The following is a 13,919-nucleotide window of genomic DNA, read 5'->3' on the forward strand; positions in this document are numbered from 1 at the left end:
AAACACAAAGCTTGATGTTGCTTTTATAAATGCTAGTATAATTTAGGGCATACTCCGCTAAAATTAATTAATTTCTATTAGTGTAAATGAAATGAGAATCATATCTTTCCTCCACAAAACAAAGTAATGTTTTTTCTGCCCTACACACAGACACATCCACTTGTGATTGTCTCTCTGATAATCATTTAGACACACAGCCCTACAACAAATAATCAATTACAGAGTCAGTGAATCCCAAGGTATTTGGAGAGGAAGAAAATGGTATTACAAGTAACATTTTTTATCCTTCAACTATTTCTTCAATCTGTAGAAAGGCTGATATTTATTTGTGTTGAATAGCCTCAAAACACTAAGAGGGGCTATAAATATAAAGGTAGTCATTTCATAACAACAACAATATTAAAGATTCTTAAAGAAACTCTCAATACCCTATGAATGGTAGTACTACAGAGTCCCAGTAAATGCCCATGTCAAAATGGTGCATGAAATCCAACTCCTGACAAATACTTTCATATAGCTTACCTCCATCTGTTCTTTTAACTGAGCTCTGCAACGAAATAATTATTCCTTGGTCAAGTGGACAAAGCAATTGGAAAATAACGGGCATACTTCGATAATGCCGAAAGTCACGTTTTCACTTCACCTGCTCAATGCTAAAGTTTGCTCCTGTACCAAGGCAAATAATCAAGTATCTAGGCATTTGTATTCAAATGTCTTTTTCAGTGGATTCTCTGTCACCTCAGGGAACAATTACTAGGTCAAAATAACAAGAGAGCTGATCTTTTCACAGCATTTTCATCATTTAGGAACTGAGACCGGTTCTCATTGTTTAGTTTGCAGAGTATTTCCCAAAGGTATTAAAGGAACTTGTTAAAATGTGCAAACATAAATATAGCTGCTCCCAGTCATATCCCACCAATAGCTAGAGTGAACAGAAATCTTCCAGAAAGGAGAAAATCCCATGGAGCGCTGGCCACCAGGCACTGCTGAGAAAATTCATTGTGTTACAGGTTGAACTCTTACTGTCTTGTTTTTCATCCACAATAAAATACTGGATTTCACAGAAAACATTCATGAGACAAGAGTTCACAAGTGGACCACTATGATTAGATTCCTGTAAAGCTCACTGAGTTGCTGAATATACAGAATGCCTTGATGAGTTTATTTTTGTCTGTTATTTCGGAGGGGCCAGTAATCTGATTAAAGATTTTTATGTGAAACCAAAATGTTACATACTAGAATAGAAACTGCATCAGTATTTCAGTGTGCTACATTTAAACAATAACAGATGCAAAAGTATGAACACTGTAGAAATATTAACAAAGGTGACTGATGATTATTTATTGAAATGTATACTGAAAAGATTAGTTCCAAAAATAAGCACTAAAGATTTGTTGATGGTGCAAGTGTTTTTGGTTCTGAAACCACCTGCAAGCAACACTGACTTTATATGGCATTAGCCTGAAAACGTGAGCAAGGTTGTAAGTTCCAGGTAAATATAACTGAAGCTACAGAAAGAATATTTCTTTCCTTCCAGTGGCTATACTATGAAAGGAAAGAACCTAGAAAACAAATCAGGTAATTTTTCTACTTTAAGCTGACCAGAGGAGCACCTTGTTTCTCAGTTAAGCTGTCCCTAGCTGCTTTGTAAGCACTAATTGCATCACACAGGCAATCAAGAAGCACAGGACATCAGCTGGATCACACCTCTGATAATCAGATCCACCAGGAACTTACAGACATCCCATTAAATGCCTTTAAATAAGCCAAATGAATCATAAACATAAGTTCCAGATTCCCTTTAAAAAGCAACGTTGATTAACATTTGACCTGAAAGAACACTGGCTGTCTAATACTTGCACATGATATGTGACAGCTTCGCCACAATAAAAACAGCTGTTACACCACTCATATACCAGCACTTCTGTAAAATGTGAAGTCACACTTACTGGTGATTCAATATCTTCCAGAAGTAACACTGAGCACCTTTCACACTTCAACAGAGTCTGTGCCCGATGCATAATTTTCTTGACAATTTTCTCTAAGTCAGTCTGTTCCTCAAAGAGATCATTCACTACTTCCAACAAGGCCTGTATACAAGGACAGAAATATCTTGTATTGGTTGTAGAAATGATAAATAAATGAAGCATTGCAAAGGAGGGGGAATCTTTGGGCTTGATTTTAATATGAGTGATCCATTGAAATCTTCATTCAAATAAAGTTCTTACTGATTAGGGCAACAGCATCTGTGTGTGTCTGTGTGTGTGGGGGCGGTTATCCTGAGAAAGAAAGGGAAGTAAGCATTTATAAGTGCAACACGGGGCACAATCCTAGCAAACAATTGGAGCCTTTCAAATTATTTCATTGTGATCCAAAAATGAAATGTCACCATTAGTGTCCAGGTTGATAAGGAGGGCAAAATACTGGCTTGTCCATAACATGTTACTATTTTCAACCATGGACTACGCAAAGCTACAGACCACTGACTGCCCTGGTACGCCACAAAGTACAGGCCACCATATAGCTGTCAGATGGCAATGACATTTGTTATGCCTCCCATGGCTGAAGTAACAAGAACAAAGAATCTGTATCTCTAATCCAATTTCCTGAGGTATCCACCCTCCAGAATCTACCATTTTCTAATGGAGAATGTCCTTAATATTTTTCTGCTGAATACCTCTCTCAGAAGATTAAATGCCGATTCCTCCAAAGTCTGTCAGTGCTCCCTGAAGGCTGAGAGTCTGTAGCAAATTTTAAGTCTCTGAGTAGTCAATTATTTTAACATCAAACAAATAAAAACATCTTTGGCAGAAAAATGTTTCTTCCATTCCACCCCTCAACCCTACCCTGAAATACAGTGGTCAGTAGTCAGTCTTAAACAGAAGACAAGGTAAAAGACTTCACGACCCTCAAATCTATACACTGTACTGCTAACCTATTAGAAAGGGCTATTCTTAGTTTTTGAAATAGTGGAAGGCACTATCTTCTATACATGGAAGGCACCAAAATCCTGAATGTGAAAATACACGGAGGCTAAGACAGTGAGCGGTTAGCTTCTACAGCCCACCCACTGTAGAAAAGTAGTAAGGCACTGCAGATGGTAGCTCTACTGAAGCTTTCATGAGATACAATACTTAATAACAAAAGTAGTATCTGTCATTGCAGGAAAGGTGATTTTTTTAAAAAAATCCAAGAATTAGGGAAAAATATATTCCAACACTCCATTAAAAAAAAAAAAGCTCTCTGAGAAGTAAATGGCATGTGAGCTCAGTATTATTTTCACTTCTTCGCGGCCACCTGCCCCAACTCATGCATGGCATCAGCAATCATGAGTAATGTATCTATGCAGACGCACGCTGTCAAAACCTTTCATGTACAGGGCTTTTGCTTGCTTATGTTTAGAAAGATATATCCACATTACTTGCACATGAATATTACAAGTCCAGGATGCTAGAAATTTGATCTTTCTGGAATTTCAAGAGATTTTGAATCTGTGGCCATGTAATTCTTTCTACTGCACAGTCTATCTTACAAACACAATTGTCTTAGCGCTATAAAACAAGAAGTTGACATCAGAAAACAACAGCTACCACTAAGAGCATATTTACCTCCTAGCTTCTCTGCTTGCTGCCTGAATAAAAGTGCACTGTCTGTTGTAAATACATTGTTTTGAAATGAAACATGCTTAATTAAAAATGTCTGCTTAACAAATACGTGTGCAGAGCTGGAATCTGAAGGAATGGGAAAAAGTGGTTCACATTGGTCCAATATACGTTTTTTACTTACCCTGCTTCTGTCATATTCCTTCCTCGAAGCTGCAAATAACTGGGCATTAGATATGGCAATCCCACAAAACGGAAGGTACATCTGCATCACCTAGTATCAAAAGAAACTCCCAGTCATTAAAAACAAGTGCAATTAGAGACTCTCGTTTTTAGCAATGAGACCTAAACTTAGGTGGCATCTCACTGGAAAATCTCAGGCCACTCATTCTTCAGCAGAACATGAAACAAAGCAAAAATATCACGGACAAAGCATATAAAATGGATGGAACTGATAGAATAGGAAAGAACAAAGACATTTGAGTTCGCAGATCCCAGCAAGAAGCTTCTTCAATGGCTTGTCAAGAAAATTGCAAAGATTCTGAAGCCTAAAAACTCTATTTGCTGAGGACTCTATTAAATTGCTGTAGGCACTGCACCTTCTCCCATAAAATGATTCTTTTTCATTTTTCTAGACTGCTTCTGTTCTAAGACCTAAAGTAAATAATAACAGAGAATGGCAAGCTTGAGGCAGTCACAATCCTGCTGATTTCTAGGGGCACTTAATTTGCAGAATACAAGCACAGTGGAACACAGCACATCAACCTGAGACTACTGATCAGAAAGCTGATTGTCTTCTCAAGGAGAAAACAAGATGGGGTTAAAGAACATGCTTGAGAAAGCACAACAGAAGAGAGAAGAAAGGTAAATTAAGCTGAAATGAATGAAGAGAGGAGAAATTATGACCTTCATATTCATCTAAACGTTTGGGGGACCAAACCGGGCCTTAAGGAATGCATCACTATGCATTAAGACAGAGAGGCTGGAGAGGACAGACTGGTAAAATATTTTGAGAGGCACAAGCTGACCATACGTTAGGCTGGCTCTTGGTGTGACATGAGCTATTCTAGTCATATATTTAATTATCTATAAGACAGTAGGCAAGGCATTTTCATAAGGACAGGAGGGGACTGAAGTCCAACAATATTAGCATTTTTAAGCTACATGCTGATAACAAGTCTGTAACATATGGTTACCGCTGAGTAGTTCCAAGCTTACGTTTCGGAGATGTTCAGCAAATTTTGTATGTGCTGACATTTGCGAAGTCAGTGAGAGCTGAGGGCACTCTGCCATTTACAGAGCCAGCTTGTCTGTGCGTCTGCAGTGACACAGGAGGAGAGAAGCTAATCAGGTGATTAGTGGAATATTTGAAAAGGTAGATAGAAAAAGCTTCATCCATTTTGACATCTTTGGACAAAATACTTTATGACGTGCACTGAAACAAACATCACCAACAAGAGAACTTGCTGGCCCTAGAAGCTGACGACAAGGTTAATGTCACAGTGTCAGCCTTGTTTATGAAGTAAAGGCTTAATAAAAATAACAAGCTCCTGGAAAAGTAGGTTGAAATCTTGGCATTTTAGAGAAACTCCCACAATGTATGGAGCTACAGAGAAGTCACAACAACAGCAAAACTTTGGATTTGGCAGGCTTGATATTACATCAGATAGCCTGATAATGTTCGCTTGTCCGTGCAGCAGTAACTTTTGAACACTGCATCTAATCGGTTCAAGAATTGCTGAGAATATTCTGGGCAATTCTAGGTCCAGTAAGGATGGCAACGGTAAAACCAAAATCACTAGAAAGCCTAATTTCCACAGTAAGTTAACTGCGTGCTACTGACAGAAGCCCTCCGAGGTTGCTTAGGTGGTCCTCACTCACTCCTTCCGTGCGGTCTGTAGGCTGCAGTCCCACACCGGTGATGGGAGCAAACAGCAGAGGAGCCACGGGTCAGGAACGAGCTGCTGCAGGGCGCCCGCGAACCACGGGTGCAGGAACAACCTGGCAGTGGCAGCTTCCCCTCAGAGGCCATCACTGCAGTAGGAGAGACGCCGAGCCTGGCACCTCTGGTGCAATGCCTGCCTCAGAAAAATTACTCACGTTTGCACGATCAAACGTGCTCGAAGAGATCCCAGATGTCTCTGCCTGCAGAATTGCCTGGGCACCACTGGGGAGGTAGGGGAACAGCTGTCTGACCCTGGCCAAAGCCAGGGTGGAGGAAGGTGGATTTGCAGGGTGTGATGTGGCAACAAGGCAACATGGCATGCAGGCAGTTTGCGAGGGCATTGGGCAAGATTACCATGGAAAATACCGAACTGTGTTTTTCCACAGAAAAACACGCACAGCTTTTCTTTCTTAAAAGAATTTTAAGCACTTAAAAGAACCAAAACACTGCTGCAACTGCTATTCTATGTTATTTTACTTTAACTGTCTATGTCCATGTCATTTAATTTGCCTTTGCCTAAAGACAAGCCTTCCAAGATGATCTTCATATCCTCTGAATTTTGCACCTTCACAGCTACCATTCGGTCAGAGTAACCACAGCTTTTAAGGATAGACACAATACACCTGTACTGCTAATTTGCAAACACTTTACTTTTGTCCTCTTGCGCCATGGTTCCCTTTAAAGGAGAATGGCGAATATTAGACTCAGCAAAGATGTGGTCTTTGTGGAGAGCCAGTAATTAAGCTAGTCAAATACTGCACTGCTTCGGTAGGAAAGAAAAGTAAGAACATAATAAATCTCCAAGGGAGGATCACTCTTTATAATAAGAATTTCCCTGAGAAAATTTGCATATTTCATTTGCATATTTCAGTTTACATTTTATTTTCAAAATGAAACCAAATCCTATTTTAACTTGTAATAGCACTAAATGCCATAGCCAAGTAAGAGATGCAGAGCAGAACAACTTGCGTTTGAGAAAAATCTGACCTTTAATGTAATTTTAAGTATGATACTGAGACTGAAAAAGTTTTTACTTGTATAAATACTAGAGACTAATATAAAAACTAATCCTGCCCCCATATTGGAATCTCTTGTCCCAAAAGTAATGTGACATCATGGCAATGGAAAGTTTATGAGAAGCTTGTGAACCTTCAACCATCACAAAAAAGCTTGCAAAGTTTACTTTTTTAGCAAAAAGAAAATGTAGTTTTGTGATATTGAAAAATACTCCTCTCCGGAACCCAGACTGCAAGGCACTGACTCTATATGGATATTTACATCCATAAAACACTGCTTTAAAAAATGCCAAAAGTCTGGAAAGCTGTTGACTTATATCATGCCTTTCACTACCCGAACTAACTGTGTAGGGTACAGTGCAATTAAAAAATGCTCACCAGGTATCAAGCCATTTACCAGATAAAATAGTTAGAATTTATCAATAGAATAAATGAATAAATGTCCACAGTTATTAAGAAGAAAAAAAAAAAGAAAAAAAAATCAACTGTCCAGTGGAGAGGAACTACCCTCTAATAATAAATAAATCAGTTATCCCAGTTTACAAAAGGACAATTGACAAAACAAAGGCCTACTGTCATTCCTCTTCTGTACTTTCTGAACTGCAAGGACAACTGCTGCTTAAACAGCCTTTGGCAAGTTGTAATACTGAAAGAAATGAAGAATAAAGGCATTTCTAACAGTAACTGAATTTCAAATAAGCTTTTTATTCCGGAACTACAGAATGAAGTAGAAGGCAGTTATCACATTTTGACTTCAAACTGCTAAATTAAATCTGCAGTACTCAAGACTGTTTCCTGGTTTATACTGTAATACTTTAAGAGAAAAGAGATCTTTACAAGCACCTCCAGCATGTTGACAGTACAGCATTTGACACTCCATACAAATAAGAGTTAAGCAATATGTTACTTCCTATCTGTCTGAGCCAGTTACTGTAAGCAGCTGGTAGTGTTGTGCCAGGGACGCTTCAGGGGTCTTCTCTCCAAAGGGAACATAATCAAAGAGTTGTGGAAATAGTACATATCACCATTAACTGGATACTTCATTTCTCCCTCTTTTTAAGTGATCGGTATATAATTACAGATCCTCTGGTGCTCCAAGGTAAAAGAGTATTGCATCACTGAACCATAATACACTGTAATTCTATTCCTATTTCTGCTGATTATTACTATTTCTCCTTAAATAGAAGCATCTAATTTATAAAACAAAACATAAAGCACAGTTCATTTTTTAACATTTGAAATCTCCAGCATGGAAATACTTCAGTAATATAATATTGATTTTTGGTAACAATAAGTAGATTAGGCAGGAAGAACACACTGTATAAAAGGAGAGAGCCTGTGCTTGGTCATAGATATACTGCTAAGCAGCAGATGACGGGAAAGGACACAGATATAAATTACACGGTTATTTTAATTTGCTCAGTGAGACAGGATCTTGTTAAGAAGGAGCTGTTTTCTTTCCTCTCTGACGCTCTTTCTGCAGCACTGAACAGGCCAGGACGGCTTCTCTCTACCAGTCAAGGTCTCTGCAGCTTTTAACGAACAATTTTATTACACAATAAACCCTACCTGATGCTGGAACTTGCAAAGCAACCACTGAATACCGGTTGGGTAAGCAGCATGCTTCCATTAGACCAATACACAAAATATTTTGGTGAATCTCATGGAAAGACTACAGCTGATATACCCTTCCAAAAGACATAAAACAATTTCCCCTTCCTATATTGAAGGCCAGTTTTCAAAAACAATTTTGAAGAAAAATGGAGTATGTCTGAAGAGAAATTTCTTTCCATATCTAATTTTCACTAATGACAGCAAGAAAGCCAGCAGATTTATTAAACAATGCACATTTCAAGGAAAGCAAATAAGCATAATATGAAAACATCAAGCATAGAGCTTTACCAGATACACCTTGTTTGTTTATTTTGGCAAATAGATTAGGTGTAACAATTCATCATGCTACCTCATAGTATGTTAACAAATGAATTAAATAGTAAGTGTGTAATAGTATATTTTAGAAAAATAATATTCAACTAATCTAATGAATATGCTGAGATGTTGGAAGAGACCATCGTTTGTTTTGGTGCCAACTATAAAGCATTCAGATAAGATAAATGCAACTTAGCATGATTATACTTTGAATTATTTGGCATATAGGGTCTAGGTAGCTGGACATGGTTTCTCCTACCTAACTCTCCAACAAGTACAGCATCCTTGGGTAGTGACCATACTTACCTCATAAATTCACAGCAACATGCAAAAGCTAAAAAGCTGTGCTCACTTACAAACTGTTCAATATTTTTTTTAATCAGGGCAGGAAACCAATACAAAGATGACGAAGTGATGACCACCAATTCAGTATCTCATCCTCTTCACTTCTAAATTCTATTATTTTGTTACAGGATTATTTTATGTTAGGAGTACTGAAACACAACTACCACAAGAACAAGCAGGATAATTGAATATTGCAGCTTCTAGTACTTATGCAGCCCTTTAAATTTTCAACTAAGGGCTGAAGATGACGAATCTTCTCTGCAAAACTAAAACAGTGAGATCAAATGATTGTGCTGACCACAGTTACTTTCTTTCTGCAGAAAAATAAATACTTATGTTCAGTAGTATCTTCAAGTATCAAAAGTATCTTCATATATACCAACATCAGACCTCTAAATCCACAAATAAGTATGTAAGCAGTAGCTGAATATTCAGAAGTACAAAACACTTCCAAATTCCACTGGGTTAACCGCTAAGACAAGAAAGCAGCAAATAAACCTGCACCTGTTTCATTGCTTTTTATGGTACCAGTTCTGAAATCCAGATGAAGCACACCAGTTCGCCCTCCAAATTTCAGAGGACAATCTTTCATATTTCCCACTGCTCATTATCACAATTTCACAGGCCAAAAGTTGCATATCCTGTTTCTCAATAATTTCATACATGATATAAATCTTTTTTTCACTGAAGCAGGCAGGACCAGTTCTCTGCCTAACTTCTTTCTGATGAGTGCTGGCTCAGGGGATTCTTTACCTCCGTCTCACAGCCTGGGGACCATGGTGCCTTTCTAACCTGCAAACCCTTCTCTTTCTGCTGCGCAAGCCAGCATTGTCTTGGGAGCCTGCTGGCTTCTACTTTCACTGTTCAAAAGAAGGCTGTTTTCTAGAATTGGGTGCCTCATGGAAAATAATCTAACTTTGGAAATTTTCACTTCAGAAGAAGAAGGTACGAAAGCAAAGCTTCCTAACCTCGGTGTTGTTTTATCCTCACAAACACTACAGACAGTACATTACCACAAAACAGTTAAAAATACTACTTTTCTTACTCTGCATAGGAACGCAGGCTTTAATTGCAATATCTCAATATGTCTTTTGATTTTTTTTTTTGTGCCACGTAATGATATAAGCAATGAGGCTGCAAGATGGCAGACCTGCAATGCAGCAACTTATTAGCTAACTGTAGAAGACAGCCAGTGCTGCAATGGCTATACACTGCAGAGTCAAAATGTTAACTTCACACTTGCTGGCTGGAAAGAGCGCTGAGCTCAGCTTCAGCTAAGTGAGTCGACATTTACCCTGTCTCCTCAGCATGTGTTTTAGTCCGCAGTAAGCATTCTCCTGGCATGGCTTAGATAGCACCTGGTACCATAACTACCTGGTAGATACAGTCTAACTCATGGCTACCAACGTACTGCAAGCATTCCCCTGCCTGCAGTTGCAAAAGACACCAATTTTGATGTCTGATGGAAGTAAGGTGCCTCTCAGCAAGACTGGCATACCCAAACTGGCACAGACTCTAAGTTAACCTCTCAGCAAATTGTTGTCTGATTCAACTGTTGTCTTTAGTGACAGCAGGAGCCACTTCTCTTTAGACAGCTTGCTATGCCCCCTTGGTAAGGTTGTGGGGGAAGCAAAGTGGTACAGGCTTCCTAGAAAGGGAAAAAGTTGGGTTTTTTTTAAATTAAGGATTTTTTCCAATAGTTTGTCATCATAAATGTTTTATGAACATACTTAAAACGAAGTCGGGGAAGCCAGCTGCCCCTTTAAACACTTCCTGAATTGCTAAAAACAGGTTCAGTGAATGAAATATTTTACTGAATTCTAAAAACGAGAAACCAAAATCAATTGCAAAATGGTTAAGCGCAACCATTCACCCAAATTCCATTACATTCTGCCAGCTGTGCAGTGTCTGGCAGCCTCAGCCTCTGTCGTGCCTCTGATCAAATCTGATCATAACTGGGGTTTGCAATTCCCAGAAAGATTGTCCAAAATTATTTTTCCACCCCACCTATAGACCAAACCGTTGCTTTGCAGAGACACCCCAAGAATTATGGGCATACAAGCTGGGCACATAACTCCTGCTTACATCAGTGAACCTACAGAGGCTCCCAGTCCAATTTTCCACTAGCTCTGACACTTTTTTTTAATTCTCATTTGTGTGCAGTTAATATTTATGCAGTGCTGTAAAAATGCGCTAATGTTCACAAATAAAAGGCAACATCTTTGTTCAGTAAAGCTGACTATCTGAACCGTGGAAGCTTTTGGTGGCTGCAAAGAGCCTAAAAATGACCACGGGCACATTTCTTCAGCACAGACTCTGCGCTTGGCTGCCTCATATAATTACTGGCACACATTCAAACTACGTAATTGCATCATCAGACAGACTGCAACACGCATCTCCTGTAGGAAGAGACTTACTACAGCTTTAAAAGCTGTCTCCTATATAGGTCACTGTCCTCAGGAGCCATGACACTGGGAGACTATCGTGTGCAGAACAGAGGGGCCGGAAAGGGCAAGAGCACAACTTTAACAGGTTCAGCCTCTGACTCTCTGCCGGCCTTTCTCACCGCTCTCCAGGCACTACAGCACAAAATCCGTCTTTTTTCTATTATGTGCCTAAGATCTTACAGGAAAACAAATAAACACATCAAATTTGATTTATAAAAACAGACTTCTAAAATTGTTCATACCATCAGAACTATACACATCTACTAATACTATTTCATTCTTCTGGCAGATATTTGGAGGTTTCTTGCCTCAGTCACTTTACAGTTAAACATTATTCATATCTGCCGTCACCAACAGGAGATGAAGCTTGAAAAATCTAAACAAGCTACATTGTGAATTATACTGTCATACACACAAAAACACTGGCAGGGTCTATTAAACCTGTTTTTAACAATAGTCTATAGGACATATCTAAACACCTTAATGTTTCCTTGAATTTAGCACACAGCATAAGGTGCGAAGGACAGTAAATTGTATTGTAAATTTCCACAGAGCACCTCATTTTAAACACTGTTGCTCCAGATAAATACAAAATACTAAACAATTCTGCTAAAGACTAGAAATCCAAAAGACATGTACATATGTGCCACCTGACACCAGGTGAAATGGCTAGTGTTCCCTGATCAAATCTTGTGATCTTACACATGCAAAATTCCTACTACTGTCATTGGAAATTTCTCCTTATTTGACTCACACTCAAGTCAGTGATGCAATACTAATAAGCCCCCTCCCACTGAGTAATTCAAGCTGCCGCTCAGCTATCCAAAACATGGTATTAGGCCAAGATTTGCAGCAGGAAGGGGAGAGGCCAACGGGAGGAGACAGAAGTTACACAAGGAACAGTAGTGGTTCTCTTAAAATCAGACATTGAAAAGTAGCAATGAGGAAGAGTAGAGGTGGAAGTCCAAGACAAAAAAGCGTTGCCACAAGGACACATTACAGTGACAGTGCAGTCACCTGCAAGCCTAACACCTAGCATACAGTGCTCAGTCATGGAGGTCCCAAAAAGGTACGTCGAACACCTGAACAGCCTGAAAGCAAGGAAAAAAGTCACCTTGAAGGCAGCCTGAGTGAGAACAGCAAAGCTGAAGTAATATGATCAAACCAGCAAACCGACACACTTCTACGTTACAAGCTGACTGTAAAGCCATGGCAACTCCCCCCTGAAAGGGCTCCTGGGGGACTCCAAAATGTGGATCACGGAGGCATGCGTCATGTCTGCGCAACCACACGCAGTCAGAGGGCCATTACATCAACCTGACAATTATAGACGACCGTTCTTTGCCAGGTCTAGTGTTTCCATCCTTTGGTTTTGAAAATTGGCAGGGCACCATCCTTTGTGGCAAAGCCTTACAGAGAAGCGCTAGGCAGCTTTTAAGCATTATTAGTCCATCTAAAATAACATGAAAGAGCAGCATCATGAAAGAGACAGAAATGTCCTCAGAACCATGACACCTAGCCGCCAATTAACCCGTCTTTTTAAGACTGAACGTCAGTTATCTTTGACTCACTCAAATTATAGTATCACTCAAATCCCCCATTTTGACAAAAATCAAGCTGACAGAGTTCACAGGGGATGCTACAGTTGTATAACAGTTTTCAGAGAGACCAAGTCAGTGTTGCCTCAGTGTTGAAGAGGGGCCTGTTACTGCCTGGCTGCTCGCTCTTATTTGGAGGTGAGCCGCTAGAGGCCAGTCCCCAGACACCGGAGCCGGCACGCGTTGTGCAGGAACGCTGGTAGGCACTTCTGCAGTATCTTAAATCTCAGCATCTCAAAGCACTTTGGCATACTGTGAGCTAAGTTTTACAGCAGCAATATCACATCGTAATTTTTTCCAGAGATAGGAAAACTGAACCAATGAAAGATTAAATGATTTATCTGAGAGGAGGGAGAAGGTCACAAAGAAAGACTTTGTTAAATTAGGGAAAAGCACCAGAGCTCCTGGGTCCCACTATGCATGAATCATTGGACCAGGCCTGCTCAATGACACTGTTATAAAAGCTTTACAAATGTCACTGCATGAGACGGGAAGATCGCCACTGCAGAGGCTAGTAAAGACTGGCACTATCACTGCTAAAAGAGAGCTGTGGATCAGAACTTTAAATTAGTATAGGACAATCAATAAGTATCACTTTAAAGTTGATTTTTCCCATTTGATAATTGCAGTCTCCTGCTTTCTGTCTTTTCCAATTGCGCCACGTCTGACTTTTGCCAGATACTAACCATACTAACTGACCATACTAATTAAATGACATTGAAAACAAGAATGAATTCCATATGCATATGTACATTCATAATGTAATTTTCAAGTCACAATTCTACTTAAAGTTCAGTTCCCAACTCCCAATCCTTGTCAACAATGAGAACTAGATTTGTCTGTAGACTTCTCCTTGCTGCAAACTTGAAGCATTAGAGCATTAAACATACAACTATTTCTACTGACTCCTGGCTTCTGCCAGGACTGAATGAGGCCATCTTCTTTCACTTTTCCTACCAGTTATATTTCAACCTTAGAGACAGAGTGCAGGCATGTGTTACCATGAGTTGTGAGTGACACTTAATCCTGGAGTTGCA

General features: G+C 39.4%; 1 protein-coding gene across 2 annotated transcripts in view; it reads right to left on the minus strand.

Moving 5' to 3' along the window:
- PDE11A (phosphodiesterase 11A) overlaps positions 1-13,919 on the minus strand; it is a 144,859-nt gene that overhangs the window by 75,502 nt on the left and 55,438 nt on the right. For both annotated transcript variants that reach the window (XM_064515014.1, XM_064515016.1), the window contains 2 exons: positions 3,787-3,876; positions 1,950-2,090 (listed from right to left, as the gene is read on the minus strand). In XM_064515014.1, coding sequence (XP_064371084.1) covers positions 1,950-2,090; positions 3,787-3,876 — 231 coding nt within the window. The remainder of the gene's footprint in view (positions 1-1,949; positions 2,091-3,786; positions 3,877-13,919) is intronic.

The sequence above is a fragment of the Dromaius novaehollandiae genome, chromosome 7, assembly GCF_036370855.1.
Source record: "Dromaius novaehollandiae isolate bDroNov1 chromosome 7, bDroNov1.hap1, whole genome shotgun sequence".
In the NCBI taxonomy this organism is placed as follows: domain Eukaryota; kingdom Metazoa; phylum Chordata; class Aves; order Casuariiformes; family Dromaiidae; genus Dromaius; species Dromaius novaehollandiae.